The 24627-nt window shown below is 43.5% G+C and overlaps 1 protein-coding gene across 1 annotated transcript in view; it reads left to right on the top strand.

The window, feature by feature from the left end:
* CCBE1 (collagen and calcium binding EGF domains 1) overlaps nt 1-24627 on the top strand; it is a 96065-nt gene that overhangs the window by 47999 nt on the left and 23439 nt on the right. The window contains exon 3 of the mRNA XM_027745658.2: nt 23070-23122. Within this exon, the coding sequence (XP_027601459.1) occupies nt 23070-23122 (53 nt within the window). The remainder of the gene's footprint in view (nt 1-23069; nt 23123-24627) is intronic.

Raw genomic sequence — 24627 nt, 5'->3', positions numbered from 1 at the left:
AAGATGCTGTAACCCTTTGAAAAGAAAAGAAATAATAAACACCACCTGGAACTAGAAACGTGCAGGTCGTGGCACGGCTGCTACCTGTGGGGTTAACATTTTTTGTCTGTTTTTTCGTCCGCACAAGGGACAGCCTCGGAGCAGCCCTGTTTTCTTTGGCTGCCGTGCTATCGTGGAGCTGTGCTTCTCACCAGCGTTCTCCCACGATCCAGCCCTGCTCGTCTTTTGGGTCTAATGCTTTTGTTAAATGGCTTTTCACTGCTGATATTTATGTGGGGCAGAATGTGCTTAGGAGAGGCCTGCCAAGATTTGTATCCTGTCATTTAAAGCATGTTTTTGGAAATAATGGCATAATTGACAAAGAAAACAACTCCCTTTTGCAACAAGCCAGCCTGTCATGATGGTTAGTGCAGCGACAAGCGGCCACTGGTGAAATTTCAGCTCTTGAAAAATGACTGTTATACTTGTGATGTAGGGAAAGGCTGACATGTACCTCTGTTCAGTTGGCAGAAATATGTTGGGGCATAACCACTGCTCAACTAGAAAAGGGTGTCAGTGCAGCCATTAATTCCTTAAATTATTTGCTTTTGGGTGATGCTTTAAGGATTGTTTCTTGATTTTGGTTTCTGAGCGTGATGCTGCTAAAAATTTCAGCAATTTTCTTGGAATTTGCAACGTGTTGAGTTTTCAAGTGAAAGCTGAAAGTTGCAAATTACTTGGGAAAAACAGCAGTAGCTTGGACATCTGAGCTGACTAGAATCTGGTGTTGGGCAAGCACTGATTTCAGTGTTTTTTCAGGCACTTTAATGTGAGCATTTACCACACAAAATGCTGGTCAGGGAGAATGCTGTAAATTGCAGGCACCACTGCCTCTGTCTCCACCACAGTGCTCAGCAGTGTGTGGTTGCCAACTTGCTGGGCTGTTTTGTTTCCCTGTGTACTGAGACCAGTGACTGTGGGTGTCAGGAGGCTATGGTTGTGTTTGAGGGCAGAGACTTCATGCAAGTGCCTACTTTTTTTGTGTGCACTGATCTGGAGTAGGGAAGGTCTCTGCTGATGTGATGGCTTTGCAGTAAGCCCTTTCATCATGCCCACTGCGTGAAAACCCGTGAGAATCATGTTGCAAGGCTGTGCAATAGGACACTTAATCGTATGAGTACAAGAATGACTGTCTCCTGGGTTTCCCAAGGAGAACAAGGGCTCGATTGTTTTCTTATACATTTATCTGTGCCTCTGACTGAATGTCCTGTGTCAGTGCACTCCTTTTCAGAGCTGATGATAACGGCCTTCTAACCAAGACCTTCGTTTTTGTCTTTAGAGGCTCTCTCTTATTCCCTGTTGGCATTATTCAGTGCTTGCAAAGGCAGTATTCCGTAATTTTTTTCAGCTCCATTGCCACCCCAGGCTGATGTTTAGACTTTCTGGCAGCCCTACATTTCTACGGATGCCATGTCAGAGGCAAGATGAGGTTTTGGAGGAGCTCAGTCCTGGAGCTTTTTTGCACTGCAATGGTCAGAATGGAGGTTCGGAAGCCCCTGGGTGGAATCTCCTTGCTGTCGATCTAAGGCATTAAGAGCCCTGGTATAAGGGCTTGTTGCTTGTAGAAGTGCTGGTTTATGCATCTATATCTGTCCAAGTGCACTTGTGTAGGCAAATACGGGCCCACTGCGAGCCCCATCTTGCACAGTCATTCAGAACAAATCCAAACCTAACCCATCGTTCCACTGGGATGAAGTACAAACCAAAGTCCAGTCTTTGCATGGAACATCTGCTGGTAGAGTAAGTACTGCAACAGCCTCCTAAATCCACACTTACTTTGCACCTACAAGTTGCATTATGAAATATGGTCAATCCCATCATATACTTCACACGTTTCCTCTTGACAGTGAAGCAGTGGATGCAGGCTGGTTTCCATCTCCCTCTGGAAACATTCACGTCAAGGTTTCATTCCAGGAAAATCATTCAGGTTGTTCTGTAAATTTAACTGAGGTGATCTGTAACCTTTTGTCTAGCTGTGCCAGGGACATGTAACTCAGCTAGGGAGGAGGCCCTTCCCCCCCACACACACTTCAGAGCCCTCTCCAGGTCAGGTATGATCCAGGAATGCAGTTGTAATCCTCGTTTGGTTAGAGAAGACCATTTAGCTTGCTGGGTGACTTTGTAATTACTGCTCCTTTCATGGGAGAGAGATTATGGCCATGTGGTTTTCCTTTCAGATTTGGGTCTTGGTTTCCATTTACAAGCGGTTCTTGTAAACAGAGCCTCTCTACTTCATTTTTGCTGCAAAGCTTCTTGTCATAACACTCAGGGAGCTGCTTTATCTTGCTTTCAAACTGGCCCAGGTAGCTGAGTAGGCTGACCATAAGCTGCTCTTCCTCGGCATTCCCGTTTGCAGCAAGAGCTTCAAAGATTAGGACCAGAGGAAATGGCCTCGAGTTGCATCAAGGGAGGATTAGGTTGGATATTATGGAATTTTTTTTCATGGAAAGGGTTGTCAAGCACTAAATAAGCTGCCCAGAGAAGTGGTGGGGTCACCATCCCCGGATGCGTTTAAAAAACATGTGGATGTGGCCCTCAGGGACATAGTTTAGTGGTGGGCTTGGCAGTGCTGGGTTAACGGTTAGACTCAATGATCTTGGAGGTGTTTTCCAACCTAAATGTTTCCATGACTCTATAAAAAGCAGATTGCTGACAGTTGCAGGAGGCTGAGATGGTCTGGTGATGGGTGATTTTGTATGAGCTTAGATAAAATGCTGGCAGGTGGCAGCATGAAAGCAGCTCTGGGCAGGACTGCTGCTGTGCCTACCAACCCTCTGCATCTGGCAGGATCTCTGTGCCTGTCTGTGCCAAGGGGACAGGTAGAATTCTACCTGTGGTGCTCACCTAGAGCCCATCCTCGTGAATATGTCTGAGTCCTGTGTGAACATCCCTAATCCTCTAGCCTCCAACTCACCCCAAATATTGCAGTTTAGTGTTGCATGAAAAGGTACTTGTTATCTGGTTTATTTTATTCTGCTGCTTCATCATTTCCTTTGGTTCTGTCTGGATTTTATGAAGCAAGACACAGCATAGCAATGCTCCTTATCTGCCTTCTCCCCACCATGCCAGAGTTTCAGTCTGTTGTCCCACCCCTCTTCAATGTCCTTTTTTTTCTCCCCATTGAGAAGTTCTTGCCTTATTTACAAGCTTCCTTTGCAGTACTGTTCCTTGCTTTTGAACATGTGATGCTGTGTGCAGGACATGCAGCAGCCAGGAGGTGAGGAAGGGGTACCCAGGCTCATCCTATCTCCTTGGGTGTCCTTGTATGATGGCCCTCAGTGTTGGCTGGGAGCAGAACTGCTGGCTCCAAACACCTTGGTGGCAGGGGAGATGGATTGCTGTGGAAAGGGAGCAGCTCTGTGGTGTCACTCCAGCCACAGGATTGCTTCATTACTGTCCTGCTTTTGTAAGAAAGCACCACACATTCCTAGGTACTTTGGAAATGCTGAAGCAAAACAAGTAGGTTATTGCCTTTTGGGGCCCTTGTGCAGTCATGCAGCAGGGGGATGCTGAGTTCCCCTGCTGATCAAAACCTACCTTTTCAGCTCCTACTGCATATGTCCTCTGTCTTTCAGTGCAGTAGGAAACTTAAATGTTGTCTTTTTCTTTTTAATATTATTTCCCCCAGGTCAGACCTTATTTCCTTACTTTCCTTTCTGCCTGCTGACCGCAGGGGAAAATTCAGGCAGGCTGAGGTGGGGAAGGCAGACAGGGCCATGCAACCTGTACTCCTCTTGGTGCAGTTGCAAAGCTCTCCCTCCACGTCCAAAGCACATTGGCTAACCCAGGCTCTGAAGATGCGGTGGAATTCTGGCCGTGATTCCTCATCTATTTAAACAGCCCAACTATTTGTACGTCCTGCTGAATCCAGGACAGGCAGGTCTCTGGGGCACCGTGTGTAGTGCAGTCCAGCACCACAGTGATGGTTTTGTTTTTAACCACGCTGATTATCCCATTGTGTTGTATAAGGGTTTTGGCCACCTCTATGCTTTCATGTGAAATGGTGCCATTCTCTCGGCTTCCTTCTCTGAACTAGACATACCTACATCAAAATCTGTTTGTTGAGTGAGAAGCCATTAGTGTTTCCAGAAGTGATCCTCAGTGCGTTACTGGCTGATGCATTTGTTCTCTCCTCCTGTGTTTCTAAGTAGCAAAGAATGTATAAGTAAATAATGATTGGGGGGGGGGGGAGAAATTGGTAATGGAAAAAATAACTTGAACAAGATTTGATAAAAAATGATTCAAACTCATGGGTTACAAGCATTTCCTGCAGGCCACTGGGAATTAGAAGACTGTCTTTGTGGGTCTTTGAAATCTCAGACATTTTGAAAGTGAGACAATCTCTATGCCTGTTAGAAAACATCAGACAGCAATCAAGTTGTATCTTAGCAAACAGCTCTTTTAGATAGTACAACCAGCAGAACAAAATCCAGCCTTCAGCTTACAGAAAGGCCACAGCATGAGTATCGTTTCTTTTAACCTGCCATGGCATTGAGTATGTTAATATATTTTCAACTTGTCGATTTTGAACCCATAGAGGGATTACGGTGATCTCTTAATAAGCCATATTGACTAGGAGAGATTAACCCCTATTACTAGGAGTTGAGTTAAATCTGTGGTGAAGGCAATAAGCCGAACCAAAAAACTATGCCACTCTGGAAGTCTCTGGCTAACTCCCTAACTGGCAAAATGCTTCATCTTGCTTGGATTTAAAACAGACTCTGAGGAGGGCTGCTTATAAATCCTGTTTTCCCCTCACTGGTTGAATGATGAACTACAGCTGCTGAGTTCAGAATCCCCAGTGTACTGGGATGAGAGGAATGAGCCAGGCAAAAGTGGGTGTGAGCCCCCAGCCCCAGCAGCTGAGCCAAAGCCAAGCTGCCATTTTTCTCTGGAGCTCTTGGTTGCAGATGAGGAGGCTGTGAGCATCCGTGGGTGCTCCTGCCTGGACTCCGAGCTCGCTGAGCCCAGCAGGGCCTGCTGTCCATGAGACCAAAGTGAGGGTAAACTGAGGTTCAAAGGCTGAACGGAAAAAAAAATCCCAAGCAATGTAGCTGCATCCCAAGGAGGACAACGAAGATGGTGAAGGGCCCAGAGGGGAAGATGTATGAGGAGCAGCTGAGGTCACTTGGTCTATTCAGCCTTTTCTTAAAATCAGTCACTTCCTGAAGCAGCACTGTAGTTTGATTTCCCCCCTGCCCTCTAGTGAACTGTTTGTCACTCCAACAAAAAAGAAGAAATTCCCAGCTCAAAGCCTGAGTGTCCTTGGGGCCAGAGGAAGAGTCGTGAGGTTTTCTGTGGCTCTTCAGCCTGGAAGATGCACTTGAAGATCCATCTTGGCGCTTCCAGGCTGCCTGATCGGTCATGCTTAGTTGCTAATTAGCTCCTCCAGCCCTTTCTCTGGGAATCACGATAATGAACATAAAGAACTGTTTATCCTAAATGAGACTTCCCAAGGGTAGTAGCCTCCTCAGTGGCTGTAGAAATGGAAGGCAAGCCTGAGGAAACACCAGGGTGCTGTGGTTTTTGGCAGCAGTTGATAAACATTTCTTTGTGGATGGAGCAGAGCATGTAATTTACTGCCCAGCTCTAATAAGAGCAGATTTTACCACTTTGCTGTTCTTTTCCATCGCTGTCAAAATGCAACAGCTAAATTCCAGTGAGAAACTCCACAGTTGACATTTTTGTAGGCAGCAGCATAAAACTTATTGGACTACCTGTGGAAAGTTAATTCATCATTTTTATAAGATCTCAGATGTTCTCTTAACTGCTTTATCACTCGTGGAGGGGCAAAACAGTCCTACCCTTCCTTCTGTAAAGGATAGTGGTGGTGGGATCAGGTAGCACCTAGACAGTTGTACAGGTGTGTTCAAGGGCAGGAGGCTTCTGCTGGACTCCCTGCTGGTTTTGCATTGCACAGTTAAAAACAGGTGATGAGCAAGCCCCTGAGTTTGCTCCTCAAGCAAAATCATCAGCCATTTTTTTCAGTCCCTGGCAGCATTTACTCCAAAGATCATTCCCTGACAAGAATTGATCAAAGTACTGCAATTGTGGTGACATCCCAGTGGGCAATAAAAGTCTAATTGTCCCTGTTTTATTCCCAAAGCCGTAGGACAGGGGAATATAAACACAGAGCAATGCCTGGGCAGAGTGATGGATACAGGCAGCTGTCCCACTGCCAGGCCCACATCGGCACACTCAAAGTGACTACCATCAGGCCAGTCCATGCTCAGTGGTGGGGCACCGTCAACTGATTCCTCAAAGGGGTTAAATGACGGCCCCTTTATGCACTGCTCACTGGGCTAGAAAAGATCCAGACATAGAGACTGGAGTGCCCATTCCCATGATTTTTCACCCCAGCCTGTGTTTTACATTTGCCCCCCATTAGACATCCACCATCATTCCTTGATGATGCACAGTCACTGGGCTGGCACTGAGGCAGCCCATGGTGTTGCACTGTGGTGCTCTGAACCCTGTTTTCTGTAGGGCTGCATTGTTAAAATATTCTGGCAGATGAAGTAGTAAGTTGGACATTAACTGGACAAGTACAGGGGGACAAGCATAATTTCTGATGGCTTCAAGGAGCACTGGAAGGGAGTTTGGTGTGTTGGAAACAATGATCAAATAAAGTTGCCATTGCACACAACAGTGACCTTGCGAACACGCAAAGGATTTTGGCACTCACAAATTAAGAAAAGCCAGCGTTAACCACATGCCAGCATAATTTTCCCTGGACTTCTGCGGTTCTCTGTTGTGATTCAGCATTTAATTACATGATTGTAGTCTTGGGGGTTTTTTCTAGTTCCATTTCTGGAAAGGTTTCCTGAGAGGTCCAAATGCAATGATGTTTTAGTATTGCACTCTCCCTGGCTTACGAAACAGCTGAATCCACAGGGAGGGTCAGTGGAGCTGCGCAGCTGAGGGGGCGGCTGCCCTTGTCTCCAGCTCTGCAAACAGAGTTCCCCTAAGAGCTCCCACAAGACTGATCCCTCTCTCAAGGAGCTCTGGGTTCACAGTGCTTGGCTGTCAAACCACAGGCACACGCCCAGCCTTCCACATGGGGTGATGCATTTGCACGTGGGGTGTTTGGGTTCGAGGAGGTACCTCTGCAGGGCCCCCCAACCCCAGAAGGGCTGTGACTGGAGACTCTCAGCAGAGTGAGCAGGGAGGCAACCTCCTCCTCTTGGTTTTGGTGCAAATTTCACTATTTCATGGCCTTTGACCACATCCCATAGGAGTGAAGCTCTGAAAGAGTTTAAAAAAACTTGGATAACCCTGCTGAAAATTGTGGCATTAAGGCCCAGGTTTTCTCTACTTGCATGTCTCATTCGAGGCCCTGGGGTTAGGAGTTTTACTATGCTATTGCTAGGCTGAGCTGCTCTCCAGAAGCTTCCGTCCCCCCAGTTGAAGACAGAGACACCTGTACTTAGCCAGATGTCTGAGATGTAATTCAGCTACTTCACTGAAAATTGTGTACAGTCATAATGAGGAATGTGTATGGCTACAATAAGGAATGTGATGGCATTGATTTTCCTGCACTCACAATGTGCTAATGTGGAGATCTCTGTCCTGGTCCTTGTGTATCTGCATTCTACACGCTGTCATAGCTGTGGCTTGAAAATGTATTCAGTCAAGGATTGTAGTTTTGGTCAGAGTTTGCATAAGGACTTGGAATTCTGGTCAATGACAGGCATGGTTTGGTGTCAGTCTAATATAAGTACAAATACTTTTCTTTGTGAAAGTTAAAGGGTAGTGTTCATTTGGTAGTAACTCTAAGGATTTAGAATCATAGAATTATCGAAGTGGGAAGATGAAGAAATTTAAGTAAGGAGTTATTGGTTTTCTTTATGTTGAACTTAGTTTCTATTTGCAGCATTCATATTTTGGAGGTTAACATTATGGAAGTAAAAACATATTATTACCACTACCAGTACTAATTAAGAGTGTGTAAAGGTCCAGAAATCCAAGTCAGAGCGAAACATGTAACATGACACATTTCCAAATGAAGGTGTACTTTTTATTTCAAGTGGGGGGTTTTGTGCCAGCAAACACCACACGACTTCTCGGTAGAAGCTTCGAGCTCTGTGATCAAGCAGGAGAGTGTGATGTTTTCAGGTTATGGGCCCCCCTTGCACATTAGGTCAATCATTACTGCTGAGCACCAGCACAGTGGATTTTACTGGATTCTACAAAAACTTAACAGAACTGTGGATTTGGTGCTACCTAATGCCGTGGCATTGAATTGTTTCTCAGAGTCATGACTTGCTTCAGGATTTCCATGTTACTATGGACTGCACATTTTTCTTCTGCTTGCTATACATTCTACAGACTTCATCTGTAATGAAGCACTCTGCTTTACATCCTGCCTTACCTTTTATTCTGTTTTTACTATTGCACTTTAAGAGATTCATCCACAAAGTGTCTGTGTGGGCAACAATAAAAAGCCCAAGATAAATTTATTCTGAGTTATTATCTGCAATTGTGATAGGTAATAGATACTGGATTTCTGTAAGTATTGTGATTCTTAAATAAAAACCATATGCCCAAAGTCAGCGCCTTGGAGATAAGTCAGACATCTGGGCTGAGATTCTACATTTGGGAATGTAAATGATGCAGATGGTGAGATTATAATACACACTGTGCCCATCAGGTTGTAACACTGATGAACAAGCACTTCATTAGGTAGAAAAGATTGGAGAAAAAATTCAAACTGAGATGAAGTTTCCTGAGGAATGTTCACAGTATTAATTTCAGTTTGCTGCTTGTACTCATACATTTGGGGGAGTCTGCTTTACACCGCATGCCAAATCTTTATTCCAAATATATTAGAGTGCACCAGTTATAATATAGTGCTTTCAAACAACTTAGCAGAATCAGATTGATATCTCAGGCTGTAAAAATGTTGGGTTTTCTTCGTTGGAGTGTCTTGGGAATAAAAGCAAACTTGTGAACAGAGTAGGAAAGAAAATAACTAGTTTCTTTTATTCTGCATAAAATATTGTGGTGTGAACTGTGGAGTGGGCTCAAAGACAATGCACAAGTACTACAGGCAGATGAATTGGTGGTAATGTAGAAGCAGTACAAATTAACACAAAATATATGCTCTGAGAGGAACAGAAACACAAAATGTATATTCTCAAGTATGAATCTTGCAATGCTAATCTTGGTTTTGCTGATACTGATTTAGCCTCAGATCTAAATTTAGCATTGTGTCTACAAGCTAACACAGGCAGATGCCTTGGGAATACAACGCAATACCACTTTTTGGAGACAACGTGCACTTTCCAGGGAGAACTAAAATTAACTTTTGGAGCACCCAAGTGACTATCACCCACAGCCACATCAGTCATGATAAGTTAGTCAGAAAAAATAAATTACTCCCTTATCTTCTAGACTTCCTTAACAGTTACTCGATATTTTACTTATTTAAGTGCAACATCAACCTGACAATTTCTGGAAGTTTAACAACAACATGTATTAGAGGAGGAAAAGTTAACAGGAAGAAATTACCCAAACTTTCCCCAGGGGATTGCTTAAGATGGAGGTGATGACTCATGCCCGTGGCCATGGTGGTGGTTTGTCTTGGGCAGTGTAGCAGTGTAGCATTTGCCTTTGCTTGTCAACACTTCCCACAGGTGATGTGGGACTGCTGCTGACTGAGGCCATAGCTGTAACTTCCCTGCTACAAAAAGCTCTTAGTACTGTCACTCATTTTACTTGGAAATTAGATTTTAAGAGCCCAAGATACATCACATTCCATTAGCACGTCTCCCCTAATTAATCTCAGAGGAAGAGGTTACTAGGTGACCAGAGGATGTTGCTGATGTAGTTGGTGTGGCCAAGGCAAGTGAGACTGTCAGGCAGTGAGACTGCAGTGCGCCTTCAGTATTCACTCCCTGTGTACCTGCAGCAGCCTGTTGTCTCTTCCACTTGCACTGAAGGCAAGAGGTCTTTCTTTCCTTTTCAAGTGATCCATCATGCTTCTCCAGCGTGAGATGATGCTCCTTTTACCTGTGAGGATGTCCTGGAGGAAAACGGTGTCCTCTCAGCCATAACTGCTGTGACATGAAGAAACTGTTTAAATACTCTATAGAGAATAAAGCACCAGCAGAGATGAAGTTGCATGTTGTAGCAGTTGCCTAACTTTCCTGTTAACAACACCAAATTTGTCAGGTTTATGATGGCATTCCAGTGAGAGCTGTGCAGTCAGGTTCAGATCACCTCAGGAGTACCATCCTTCAACATATTTCCTGGATATCAACAAGTATTATGATAGCAAGATATTTAGGCCATAATACTTTAAATGTGCTAATGGTAAAGGAAGAAACAGAAACAGGGCACTGAATGTTGTCAAGAAACAGCAGCCTGAGCTGCTCAGAAAGGAGGTTTGTCCAGACCACCACCGAAAAAAAAAAGGGACATTATGAGAGAAATGCCAAAAGCCCATGGCAGGGAGATGGGGAGAGAGGGGTTCCCACAAGCAAACAAATCCATGACCAGCAGCGAGCACATCTTAAAACTGACACCCAGCAGGATACTTGCCCTCATTTTGGGTCACAGAAGTAAGGCAGACAAAGCAAAATCCGATTGCTATAAGAAAACAAACGTTTGAGAGTTGAAAAGGCCCTGCAGTCACAGACAAAACCATCGAATGCCACGACTGGCCTGCTGCACAGATAGTTGTTCAGGATATCTGCAGGGAGAAGCCTGATGAAATGAGGCAAACTGAGGAACCTTAATTGAGAAAAGCAGGAATACAAGGAAACATTCTGATCCTGTACAGATGAGACCTTACAAAGTCTCATCTGTACAGATGAGACCTTACAAAGTACCTTCTAAGGCAGTCTGGACAGGTATGAAGTAATAATGCTCTGTGCATGCCTTCAAGGAGTGATGTTATCTCTAGGCAACAGCACTAACTGTTCTACTCAGCCCCCTGAGTAAATTGGTAAGTAACCCTGACTCTTTTCTCACTCTGGTCTCACAGGTTTTTTTGCTTCTGAGTCCAAAATTTTGAGGCCATTTTGATGCTTCAAACACCACAGTCACTCCAGTGCTTGCAGCTTGAATCGCTGCCTGGAACTGGAACTGCTGCACCAGCTCCAGCAGTGATCCCTGGTTGTCATTGATTTTAGGAAGGAGTGTAATAATGTAAATTTGACATATGCCAGCTGGCACTAGTATCAGAAAACACAACCCCATTTCAGTTGTGAAGCACAAATAATACAGGGGGAAGTGCAGAACACTGCAAGCAACAGGCTTTCTCTCAGATGTCATCATGCTTGAGGTCCCCCCTACACTCATCACAGGCCATCCCCACCAGCTCAGAACCACATCTTCTCCAGCCACCTGAGGACGGTAGAGTGCAGGTTTGGTTTTGTGACCTTTATTCTCAGCTCCCTGGGGCATCCCAAATCTTTTTGCCTTCAGGTCTCTGTCCCAGCAGCAAGAGTTTTCCCCACAGCAAGTCCACTTTGCCTGTGGATCAAGTCCACCTCTTTGCTCTCAGTGTTTCATAGCTATCCAAAGCAAAGCGCATCTTCATACTACCTCAGGCAGTCCAGGCATCATGCCTGGTAGCAGACTTCATCCCTGGTTTTGGGGCAGTGGGTTAGAGGAGGGCTGGAGGTGGAGGAGAGCCTTTCTTTCAGCTGGAGTGTGGTTGCAAATATCAAGCACAAAGAGTGAAATGGGGTGTGAGTTGTCTCAATCGCATTTCAACATCTCATACAAGTCGTCTGTTCAACCTCAGTAGGTTATTCAGAGCTAAGACCACATTCCAGCAGCAGGGTGAGAGAGAAGAGCACCAGCCAATGCCAGCTCCATTAAATTAGGTAACAGGAAATAGGACTAGGGCTGTGGTTTGATCTGTTAGGGCATGGTGCTGTCGCTCCTGCAATTAGTACTTGGCTAATGGACAATCGACATCAAGTCTCGGCTCTGACTGGATAGAAAGCTGAGCCCTGTGTAGTTCACGGCATGGTGGGGAAATGGAAGGAAGTTTCTGAAAACAGCTTTGCTCCTTATTTTTAAAACTGGCCTCGTGCCACCCATTTGCTTATAAGTTAAAGAGCAGGATGCACTGACGTGCAGAGGGCACTGCCGGTCTCGTGCACTCCGTGCTTAAATCACTGCGGCACATTCATTGGTCGGATGGTGTTCCTGCCACTGCCATTCTTAACAGAGGAGCTGATTACCACATCAAAAAGCTGCTTCATGAACTTTCCATCATCTGCTGACTGTAGTATGAGTGGAGTAGCCTCAGCTACCGGGGCAGCTCAGACACAACTGCCACATCCCAGATACCAAGCTTTCCAGTGACACCATATAAATAACCACTTGTTCCAGTAATGCTTCCCTGCTTAGAGAATTGTTTCGAGATTCACTTCATCCACCTACCCTGCAACAAATAACCTGCAGATGTGTGGGCTCTAAAAGTAATCCTTGGCACTGGGGCCGTGGTATAGCATCACTACATAATTCAACAAACTTTTGTTGTCTTAGAAATTAATCTTTTCTGTATGCTGCAAGTGGTTCATGGAGACAAATTCCATTCTAACAAGAACTACCCGGTGTATAGAGAGTATTTTGCTATCATCTCTGTGGACAATAAACATGAGTCTGACTTGTGAGCATGTTATGTTAAGAATGATTTCTTTCCTTGTCCAATTCATTAAGTCTGTATACTTAATAAGCAATTTCAGCATTTATAAGGTCTTCTCTGGGAACAATAAAACAGAGGAGAAAAGGAGAGAAACATCTGGATCAGTGAAACACTCTTGAAATATCATCTTTTTTAGTGTCTTTATAGAGATTTCCAGGGGCTTACGTTAAGAAGTTAATTCCACTGCTGCTATTGATGTTGAAATTATATTAAAAGAACAATTTTAACTTGGTCTTGTTGCTTAGATAGTGATCAGAGCTGGCCAACCCTTTTGTTTGAAAATACTTTAATGAAAAAATAACAATGTTTGTATTTCTTTCAAGATTTAGTACTTCTTTTTTTTCAGTTTTTCTCCTTTTAAACTTTTACTGGGAAAATGAAGAGGAGAGGAGAGAAAACAGTGGGAGAGGACCAAAGCTGTAATTTAACAAATAACTTTTTTTTTAAATTGTTTGTTTTCTCATTTCCAATTACTTTAATATTTTTAGAGAATATCAGCTGGTGTTACTTTTTGATTTCGTTATGTACAGTTTTGTACACTTATCAAAAAAATGGAGCTGAGATGCTCAGGGGCTGAAGTACATTGTATTCAACTGGAGCCCAAGGGATCTGTGCTTGCTCAGTCTGGAGAAGAGGGAGCTGAGGGGAAAATTTAATTGGTGCCTCCCACTACCTAATGGGGAGTTACAGAGAAGACATGGGGGTTATAGAGGAGACAAAGCCAGACCTTCACCAGAAGTGCACTGTGAAATGACATGAGACAAGAGCCAGGGGTTGCTGCATGGACATTTTAAGTAGGCATAAAGGGGGAAATAAGCAGTGAAATGATTAAGCACTTGGAAGAGGGTCCCAGAGAAGTGAGGCAGCCTCCATCCCTGAAGACATTCAACACTACTCTGGGCAAATCTCTGAGCAGTTAGCACTGCTGTCAGATGCACTTGGATCACAGGCTTTCCAAAAGTCCCATGCAACCCAAATTATGCTTCAAGTCTGTTTTTTCTAAAAATATAGGGTTATTTTCCTCGGATTTGTTTCTGCTGCTTGGCTGAAACCTTGCCCTGAAAAATTCGCTCAGCTATGCTGAAACAGGGTCATGCCCCGGTGACTCTAAGCCAGTTCTGGAAGGATAAAAATCCTTAGGCATAAGTAGCTGTTAAGCACCCTTATGTGATTCATAATGTATAAAATTAGATTGTTATGCTTATTGCACAAAGTGTGCTCTGAAGACAGGAGCCATCACATACCCCTTGTCTGTAGATGGTATAGAGCGTGAACATCATGATTGTCACGTTGTCCCAGTAATCAGGGACAATTGACACAAACCTCCATGCCCTGTGCGCCTCTTGTCCTTTCACCATGAGTTTTCCACAGAGAGGCAGATTATCCAAATGCAGACATCTACCTCATGCTGTCGGTTTCCAGCTCAGTGCTGGAAATCGAGATGTCACCTGGACATCATGTGGACCTAGTGTAGAGACTGAGGTACTCAAAGATGTATCTTTCTTCAAGTATTTTTCCATGCTATATGACTTCCTTAAAAGCTGATGTCTTTGTGTTTGGTTCTCCCAACATCTAGACTATTAAAATTGAAAGTGTTAGCCTGACTAGACTTGTTTATTTGCTTTTTTCCTGGAGTGGAATTTCAAAAACCATCACAAATTAAATATCTGTTAAACTTCTGGATTAAATATCTATGTCTGTGTCTGGCATGTAGATGGATGCTTTAAGATAGAGATGAATGTCATGCCCATGAGGGAAGTACAGGAGCAGTGGTACATGTCAAATCCTAAATCCATCAAAACCAGGAAGAGTTTTGCAACAGTTTCCAATGACAAAAGTCATCCAGACTTGATTAAGTATATGTCAGAAGTGATTTTCTGGAATGACTCTTCCAAGAAGTCCAACTGTAGCACATCCTCAGAGCCGAGCATGTCCTCACCCACCATCTTAAGTCTTGGTCAGAGCCTGTTCCCAGCCTAACACGTGTTCCTGGCAAAGCTGCCAGGGATTGCAGCAGAACCAGGATCAGGCCCTTTAATGTCAGCTCACCAGTAAGTAAACAAAGATGGAGTGAATAGCTTCCCTGAAGGTTAATTGGGATTTATGTCCTATTTGGAAATCTAGCTTTAGAGATCTGACTGCCTGGCATAGTTTCTGTGATGTGTTTTTCCGTGCATGCTTGTGCAAAAGGCACTTGCCTTTTGTTGTTTATCGAAAGGAGTTTGTTAGACATTGCTTATGCAGCATCTTTGTGATCTTGTTGATGAAAGATGCTCTATAAACAGGGCTGGATTGGACTGGATTCAGTAAGTCTGAGAGCTTGCCAGCAATTTATTGCTATTTGACTCCAGTGACCGAGGACCAGCACAGCAGCCAGCCCGCGAACACAGCTCCTCACAGCCCTGCTCTGGCTCTGCCTTCCCTCCTGAAATGGAATTTATTGCTCTCTATCTCACATGGATATTTAGTAGGAAATTGGAGCTACAAAATGAAGAGTCATGGAAGTTTAAAAAAAATCCAAGAGACAGGACAGATGTGCTGTGATTAGTTCTGTACTCTGGCTCACCTTGGGTTCGATATATAATTGAATGTGTGCCATCAGCAAAACATACTACTTACAGACTTAGAAGGAAATTTGGCTTGCAGTCCTCTAATTGGAAGTCAGAGGTGGTGGAAAAAAAGACTTTTGCTCACTTTTTGTACTTTAAATCTCAAAGCAGTGAGTTATTTTAAAACACAAGCTCAGTCTTGGATCATTTAAATTGAGATTTAGAAGACAACTTTTTCTTAGAAATTACAATATATTTATGAGGATGCATTGTATTTTGCCAGCTCATTAGACTTTATATTAAATACAAACTGTGTTATCTTTGTATAAAATTCATTTTTTTCTTCCCCTCAAATTTCACACCTGTCAAACATTGATTTGATTCTGTGTAATCCATACCAACTTCACCTGTGAAACTAAACAAAATCACTTTCTTGGTACAATGCCAGAAAATAAAAGAAATTTATAAGAAAAGATAGCAAGGCAAGGCTGACAGTATGTATATAAAGCTGAGTCTAAGCAGATGAAAACAGTCAAAAGCCTTTTATTTAATCATTCTGGTATTTTTGACATGTTGTCTAGTGATATCCACATGAGCATTCCCTTGTGTTAAGAAAAAAAGAAAAAAAAAAAAAACCAAAAAACCAAAACAAACCAAAACAAAATAAAAAACCCTAAACAAACAAAACAGGAAAAACACACAACAAAACAAAACAAAACAAAAGCTAATGAAATAAAATTCCAAGAAAGATGGGAAGAAAGTATAGTCCAACACTGAAGGAATCACATATGTGATTTTGAGGATGATGTTCACATGCTTGTAAAATATCCAACAAACGCCTTTTCCAGTAGCAACAGGGGTCATTACCTTTTTGAAGTTGTCTAATGTTTTCCTTCTGAGAGTTTCCTTCTTTGCTTAGAGGATATCCACTGGAAGATTTTTATTTAGTCATTTTTAGACTTTGGTATGCTAACTGAGATACAAGCACTGATGGTTACCAGTGCAGCCAGTTGGTCTGTGCTACAGAAAAAAGATGCTGATTATTCTGTGGTTAGTCAGTGTGTTTGCAGCCCCAAGTCTCTGGGTGGACCAGGGACTGACAAGGGCCAGTGTTGGTGCTGGTCCTGCCACACAGTGTCATGGCTTCCCTGAAAACGTGAAGCCCTAGTCCATGTGGTTCCTGTGGAAATCCGAATATGACCCTTTAATTTCACTTCACATTGGAAAGGAGGATGACAGGAAATGTTTCTAGAAGTCTTTACTCTGCCAAAAAGAGAGACAGTAAGCTGAGGTTTAGTTGCCACTTCTTTCTGCAGTTAGCAGAGGCTATGAGAAAATTTTCTGGTGTGGCTGCAGGGTTTTCACACCAACCCTTCCGTCTGCTTCCCAAAGCCCTAAAATAGTCAAAAGCAATGGTCTCCTGGGACTGCCGACCTGCTGACACAGGGGGATGTGTTGGGGGAGCGGTCTTCTGCCCAGATGGTTGAAAACCTCTACTGAACACCACGCTGCATCTAATTTACTTAAACAAAACCGTAAACCCCATCATGGAGACATGTCCTGCGCTGTGTCCGAGGAGAACAGAGGCCTGGCGTTCTACAAAAAAGAACAGACTTTTTTTTGGTCACTAAATTTGCCAGACCTGTGAAGTTTTGCTCCTTGTGCATCTTTCAGTTTCGTGCAGGTCAGTACCTCCAAGCCTCACTGATACACACACAGGGTAGAGGGTTTCTTCCACCTCTCAAAGTATTTTTATTCTCTTTTACAGAATAATGAGCTTTAAGCATTCACAAATACTGTGCTCTGCAGGGGCTACAAACCATCATATTGGTTTGGAAGTTCTCTTGTGAGAAGAAGGAACCTCAGTTTATGCTCCAGCACCATAAAACTCCCTTTTGACCATAAAAAGATGACATGAAACAGCACTTGGAGGACAGAAGGAGTCAGTTAGCAGTGAGGAGCAGCCAAGAAGTGTATCTGAAAGCTTTCAAGAGCATCAGTCGGGGTCTCCCAGGGTGAACGCTGGCACAGTTCCCTGGAGTCAAGAGAGGTATGTGGCTTTTACCAGGAGAGGATCTGGTCCCTGGCTTGCGTTCAAGGAAGAGGAGCCCAGGAACTGTGAATCTTATCAAAACCTTCCCATTAGCAATGACTGGAATGTGATTTCATTTCTGGTATCTGTCTTAGTAGTCGGAGTTGAGCAAAAGAGCAGATAGCAGGGTTTTTCTTTTTTTTTCCCCTAAGAAAAAGAAAACCATTATATGTGGGTAAAACTACTTGACTTAAGTAGCTAACAAAAACCAAAGCTTAGATTCAGGTAACGCGTTAATCACCCAAAAATTTTACTTCCACAAAAATCAGCCAATAAGTTGTAGCAATTTGCTCTCAGAAGTCTGTGTTCCACATTTGGGTTGTCTTCATGGTTTTTCAGGCAAATCCTGCTCTATTCAGTCAGTTGAGAGAAATAAAATAGCACACAGATACACACAGCACTTGTAGGTGCTGCAGCATAAGAAGATGTCACTGTACTTGGGTTACTTGCTCTCAGCTGGGACAGTGATGGAAGGGCTCGGGCTGGCCTCGGACCTTGTGTTGCACTCAATGTGAACATAAATCGTTTCTTTACAAAACTGTGAAAAAGGACTAAGTCTGGAAATCATGGCAAAGTGTATGTTGAGCAAGTGTCTGCAGGGAGGCCATCCCCTCTTACTCAAGATTTTGGTATGTGTCCCATGGAAAGGCAAACAAAAAATAAAGTGCATTGCTTCAGTTTTACACCATGTTGACACAAATCTTCTCTCCATGTGAATTACAGTGAAACTGTGCACAGCTACTGAGCTGCTTCCTCAAAGCGCTGGCACTGCAGATGGGCTTTGTCTGTGCGTGCTTTGGCAGACAAACCTGTACCTCAATTGAATTTTATATAGGATATGATAAAAATAAGACTTTGGTTGGGGTTTTTTGGTTGTTCTTGTTTGTTTGGTTTGGTTTGGTTTGGTTTGGGTTTTTGTTAGGTTTCTTTTTTAATGTACATTATTGGCTTGCATTTATAGCTGTCTAATTATTTTTTGTAAGTTAATTGCTGTACTTTATATTTGCATTTTTGCTACACTATGTACTTTTTAAAGCCGGTGTGATCAAAAAAAGAAACGCTGGGCAGGCATGATAAGGAGGGGCTCTAACAAAGACCCCTTTGTGCAATTAAAAACACCATGCCATGGCCTTTGCTGACTCAGGTCTTCAAATACAGCACGAGTTCTTCTGAGTTCATGTTATGACATAGGCTGAAGAGCTCTGGTATAAAAAAAAATGTTCTCAATAGGAAATTGCTTTTTTATTAGAGACATTTTCTTGAGTATATTATCATTACTTTCTACCAGCACCGACCTGGGAAAACAGTGTTGACGTATTTAAACTTACATAAAATCTTAAGCATCTTTTATACCCTCTAAACTGTGACTGATCTGACATTCATTGGCCAGAAAAAGCATTTCGGAGAGGAGGGATTTGACTTGCCTGACCACCTGTGGATTTGCTGCACCAGTGAAGCGACCTCAGGCCTCAGCTGAGCTCTAGAAACTGTCCTTGTGTGCGCCCCTAGCCCCAGTGAATGGGAGGTAAAGTGCCTCTGCTTGAACTACCTCTGTCTTCTGGGAGGAGCCAGCCTGGAGGCTGATTGTCAGCATTGTAGGGATAAAATAAGACCAATATTTTATCCTAAGAACTCACTTTCTGACTCAGCGTAGAGATTTCTGAGTCTACTTTGCTCTCAGGAGGCAAATATTTCCTAGAGCAGACTCTTCTCTTTCTACTTTTGACATCTTTACCAAGAGTTTTGTTACCATATTAAATTTTGTCTGAAACTGGTTTAAAACTTTTCTCTTTCCTCTTCCCTTTGCACTTCCCCTTTGCCTTCCCCTTTTTAATCACTGAAAGATCATCACGTATCTTTTTCAAAGTAACTTGTGACAGAGTTTTAGAATTACCTCTTTGCTGGTGTTATCCAAAACCTTAATAATGCACCAAGCAGCTGATGTTACAGCCCAAGTCACTGTCATGTTACTGCAGACAGATGAAGGTTAATTATCACTTTAAAATGTTTATCCTCTTATTGTCTGCATTTCGGAAGCATTTCAGCAGCTGTAGGAGTCTGAGTGACTCCCTTCCCTCTCACCCAGAGTATTCCCTGGTCAGTCTCTCCAGGACAGCTGCGGTGCCCCGTGCAGAGCAGGAGGTGGGCCGGGGGTGATGGCAGCTCTGCACCAGGTGGAAACAATTATGGAAAAAAACCATGGTCTGCACTGGATGAGTTACTGCTGATAGCTGCCTGATAAGCTAACTTAATAAAGTGGTGGCTTAATTAAGCTGCATTCCTTGCATCTTGCCTTTCACTCTGCCTGTCTGAGGCGATGCTATCAAGCAGCTACCACTTTGCAGGATGGGGTAGGGGTGTTGTGCTGGTGCACTCTGTGTGTTGGGCACTCTGGGGGACCAGCGGGTGATGGGACATGGGGGACCTCCTGTAAAGCTCAGCTCCCCTCTCATTTTGCAAGGTGATGGGCCACAAAAGCCTGCAACAAAGGTAGATCTGCAGCTTATCTAGTCACACATGTGTTTGTTGGTATCAAACATTTGACCCTAAATCCCATCTTCTGGCATTCAGTGATCCAGGAGCATCTCAACCTCCAGAGCAGAGGGGAGTAGCTGAACATCTCCCTGAGTTTCCTGCAGCTTTTTTTGTCAGAAAAAAACCCAAGAGTGACTTTGCTTTGAGAGAGTCCCTATTGCTATGGATTTTCATACAGGTAACACAAAAGCTAGATATTGCAGGGGTCAAAATTGTGGTGCCCAAAGCCCTTGTGAATTTGGGCTTGTGCATATTCCTGAGTGAAGGAATATGCGTGAGAATCAGGAGTTGCTATATTTTTAATTGCCAAAGTACCTCATTAAAAGCTGTAATAGATAAGTCTGCCAGAAGTTTCTTTTTTTGTAAGCCAGATTTGAGGTTAATGAATCAACTTAATTTCCCCATAGATCCAGATTTTATTGAGGGAGCTTCTTGCACAGCCCTGTGTTTGTGTTTCGTGCATGCTCGAAACATGTACAGCTGCATAGCAACCACCTTACTGAAAGTTATTCAGTAGCTAAAATTATCAGGAACCCCCTCTTACCTCTCATTATGTACAACAAGATTGCTGCTGTGCAACGTTGATTAGACATGTCAACCTGGACCTAGATGTCTTAAAATGAGTGTTGCTATTAAAATGCCTTTGCTAATGCTCATATGTCCATCATTTTGACAGATTTCTCTTTAAGAATTTAGAAAGCTAAAACATGCAGGGATCCCAGGGTTGCAATGTAATGTTCAGAGAAATAGGTATTGCTGTATTGTATTTCCTGTGCATTAACCCTAAAGTAGCAGTTTCCCTGGCAAAACTGTGCTGATGGCTCAAGCTTGCTGTTGAGTACTAATGCAGATATCTGTAATCTTCAGCTGGGAACAAATTAACATGGGAAATTGGTTTCTGGAATGTGGTCCTGAAAGCAGGGGATCCCTCCTCTAAACCACTCCCTTCAGTGAGATTTAAAATTTCCATGGTGCAGAAAAATCTTTAAGTTTGTAGAGGAAAATATTTTCAGCTCTCCTTGCCAGTAAACTGAGAAAAGTCAACAAAAAATTGAGAGAGAGACTGAAAACAAGGAAATGGTTTCTCAAAAAAGTCTTATCCCCCTGTGGAACTCATTGCTGCAAGAGGCCATTAAAGAGAGGAATTTCAGCAAGGACTTGGATATCTGCCAGTCGAGTATGATTTTCTGGTTGCTTTAAGTGGATCAATCCTGGACAAGGCTATGGAAGGCTGTTTGTGCTTTGGGGCAGTATCAGGGTACCAGGGTGGTGTCTAGTGGCTGCAACTTGGCATGTGGTCGGTTCTCAATATGTGGCCGTTTGATTGAGGTGTGATCGAGGCAAGTGGTTTGGCTTTCAGGAGGATAAAGCCTCAGTTTAGCCACAAGAAAGCCAACAAGCCCAGCCAAAAGCCACTGCTGTCCAAGTTGAGAGGAGAGAGGCAGCTCCTGCAAGGTTCCCAGCAGGTGAGCCCTCGCTGAGGAGCAGGCTGCATGGCTGCAGTTGCCATGTGCTGCCACAAGCCACTCCCAGGGTGGGAGTCCTAAGGGTTCTAAGCCTGAAAATCTTCCATGGAGAAGGGTAGACATGATGGAAGCTGCTGCTCCCTATTTCTGGTTACTTCTGGCTGGCACAACCCCACAGGTCAGCATCTCATGCCAGGGATGTTCTCCTTTCTAATCTTCCAGCCCTCTAAAGTCGGACTGTATCTTCCTCTGAAGAGCTGCTACAGGCAAACTTTTATCAGCCTCTCTTCTTCTGCAGACAGGAGGAGATGGATGTGCACTTGGAAAGCCATCAGCATGGCTTGCAGCATATGAACAGCCTCCCCAGTGCACCTTTGAACTCATTCCTTCTGCGTTTGTTTGTCTTGCAGATAAAACTTCACAGCAGTGTTTGGAGAGAAGTCTAATGAGGGACCACTGTTTGCATAACAAAGCAAGGCTTCCTCTTCAGATGTTCAACCTTCATTAAGCGTAATTTATATTCCAGCTAATCTTGGAAGAGGGTAAAATATGGAGCTAAAGTTTGTTTTTACATAGTTTGGAGTAATGCATTGTTTGCTTTAGGAGGTCAGTTGCAACTGATAGTTGATTTAAATTCAGCATAATGATGATTTGTGATGGCTGCTTGTTTTCTAGGGGAGTGTTGTGACATTGACTGACATGGCTTTAGCACTCTTCTGCATCTGTTATTGAATTAAAGGAAAAGACAAAATGGATGGTTTCCCAGTTTTGCAGATATTTCAGCATGTCCACAAGGCATGAAAAACTGTGAATTTGTAAAATACAGGGAGTTTTCCCCCTTGGACTCACGTGTACTTGATATCATAGCGCACTGAGCAGCAGTCTTCTTTTGCAGCAGTCATGCTGGTCACCAACATGGGACCCTTTGAAGGTCACCAAGTTCCTGCAGCAAGAAACTCTCAGGGTGATAAGGGACAGACCAGTTTATAGAGTTTCCAGTGCACTGCTGTGAGTCCTGGTGACTTAATGTGTTTTCCTGACTAGAAAGCAAACCAGCAGGTATAGCTGGATGCCTAAATGTCATTACAGGCCAGTGTATCAGAAACAATAATTTCTTAGCCCTCAGACTTTTTTCATATTATAGGCACATAAAAAGTATCTGATCCTACTGATGCTTCCCTTCAGTTTTGTTCCCCAGCCAATATAAGATACCAGTTGAAATACCCCATGTATTTCACTTGCCACTTCCAGGTTAGTTGAAAGATGAGAAATTACTGATAACATTTATTCTCTGTGTGCTCCTCGCTGAGACTTACCCCTTTCTGCAAGTTTACATTGTGATGATGGATGTTTGAAAACACTCTTCACTGTACCACGAAAATGATGACCTGTGTTGTGTATATGGACAGCGCAGAGGTGTGCTGCATCCTGTCAACACAAGAGAGCAGGGTTTTTGGAAACCACTTGGGATGTTGGGGAGGTTGGTGTTGGGGTACCCAGCTGCTGAGGTGGCTGGACATGGTACCATTTAAGTGCAACATGGACCGAGTGATGCATTTCCATGCTGCGTTCTTTAAAGCTGAGATGCCTCCAACTACAGTGCTCAGGATCCTCATCTTGTTTGGTTCATCAGATCCATCATCTACCTATGACCTTTTTAAAGGCAGCACCAACCTTTAGAGAATACATTTGTTTATTCATTTATTTATTTTATTGTTTTTCAGGAAAAAATGCTGTAAGGGTTATAAGTTTGTTCTTGGACAGTGCATCCCTGAAGGTATGTGATTTCACTGTTCTTACCCATTATGTACCCATGCATTTGTCTTTCCCCGTTTACCCTGTTTTCCACATTGCCAGTTTGGAAGAGCAACCTGATATAACTGCAGGCTCAGCTGTATCTCATGTGTCGGTGTAGGGGGGGAACTGTTTCCAAAAAAATGTTGGAAAAATAAAAAGATCAGCAACTTCCAAAAGTTTTGCTTAGTATGCCAAGCCTTTATCCTTCCCTAAGTACACGTGGCTGTGCAGATCTTGTGCCATGACCTGCTGCAAACAGGGAGACATGTTCTACCCTTGGCTACATAGGCAGGAATGCTCTGTGCACCCAGAAGCACATGTTGCCTGGACAATGGTTTTCCCCATTTATCCCTTGGATCTGGTACAGCTGATTTGGCTTGTTGGTGCACAGGGAGGGGGTGACTCATTGGGTTAGTCCTGCCTTTAGTTACCTATTTTCTGAAGAGAGGGGAGAGCATCAACAAATAGTGTCTCTCTTTTGCCACCTCTCCAGGTCATGGGCATGGCTTCCTTGTCACCAGGGGCTGAGGAAGATGTAAATTTAATCAGGGTGATTCATGCAGTAGTAAAAAGGGAACTGACTTGGGTGAAATTGGCTTGGGTGAATTGTAGAAGCAGAGGAACTGCCAGGCAGGAGCAAATGTCCAGAAACAACAAGCCAATAAACCTTTTCTGCTCCAAAAAGCAGGTTAAAAAGTTAGTTTAAGGCAACACAACCTTCTATTTGATGACATATGAAAAGCCTTGAGTTGGTCTGAGAATTTTCCCAGTTTGGGATGGCAGTGTTTTGGAGGGGGAAAAAAAAAGTGACAAATGTACATGGAGAGAGTTGTCTGTTTTTTGAGTTACAGTCTCCAGCCAACAGGGATTATAGTCCAAACTCTAATCCTGCTGTTTTGGTTTTTTGGGTTTTTTTTTTTCCATTGAGGTTTTTTTGGGGGGAGGTGGTTTTGGGGCGTTCAGTTGGTTTGTTGGTTGATTTGTTTGTTTTTTGTAAATTTGTGTCTTCTTTGCTGCTGGGTGGAAACACTAAAGCACTCGTTGCAAAAAAACCCCCAAAGCCAGCAAACAAACAAAAAAGTCACCCCCGAACAAAACCAAAAACTAAACCAACCAAGCAAACAAACAAAAAAATAACAAAAAAAGGAACACAGCACCCTCCCCCCCAGACTTCTCAAAACAAGAATTCTGTATTTGCTGCTTCCCTGCAAAGAAACAGTTTATGGGGCCAGCCTGAACCCTGAAAAACTGGATATAGTGTGTGTGAAATCGATGCTTACACCAAGTTCCTTGCCCTATGGTTTTGCAGTGAGTTTTGTCTCACTGTGTGTGGCAAGAAGTGACAGCTCCAGTGGGAAACTGACACTTGGAGAAGGTGGTTGTGTGTGTTGGAGGCAGAAGTCCGAAATCCTTTCAGAGTGGAGAAAAGCCAGGACTCCACAGTCTGGCCTCCCATTTTCCTATGGATTTAACAATTTTATAGAC

The sequence above is a fragment of the Pipra filicauda genome, unplaced genomic scaffold (assembly GCF_003945595.2).
Source record: "Pipra filicauda isolate LSUMZ 115617 unplaced genomic scaffold, ASM394559v2 scaffold86_size2582843_pilon, whole genome shotgun sequence".
Taxonomy (NCBI): Eukaryota; Metazoa; Chordata; class Aves; order Passeriformes; family Pipridae; genus Pipra; species Pipra filicauda.
The sequence above is the reverse complement of the archived record's forward strand: the minus strand, read 5'-3'. Positions and strand labels throughout refer to the sequence as shown.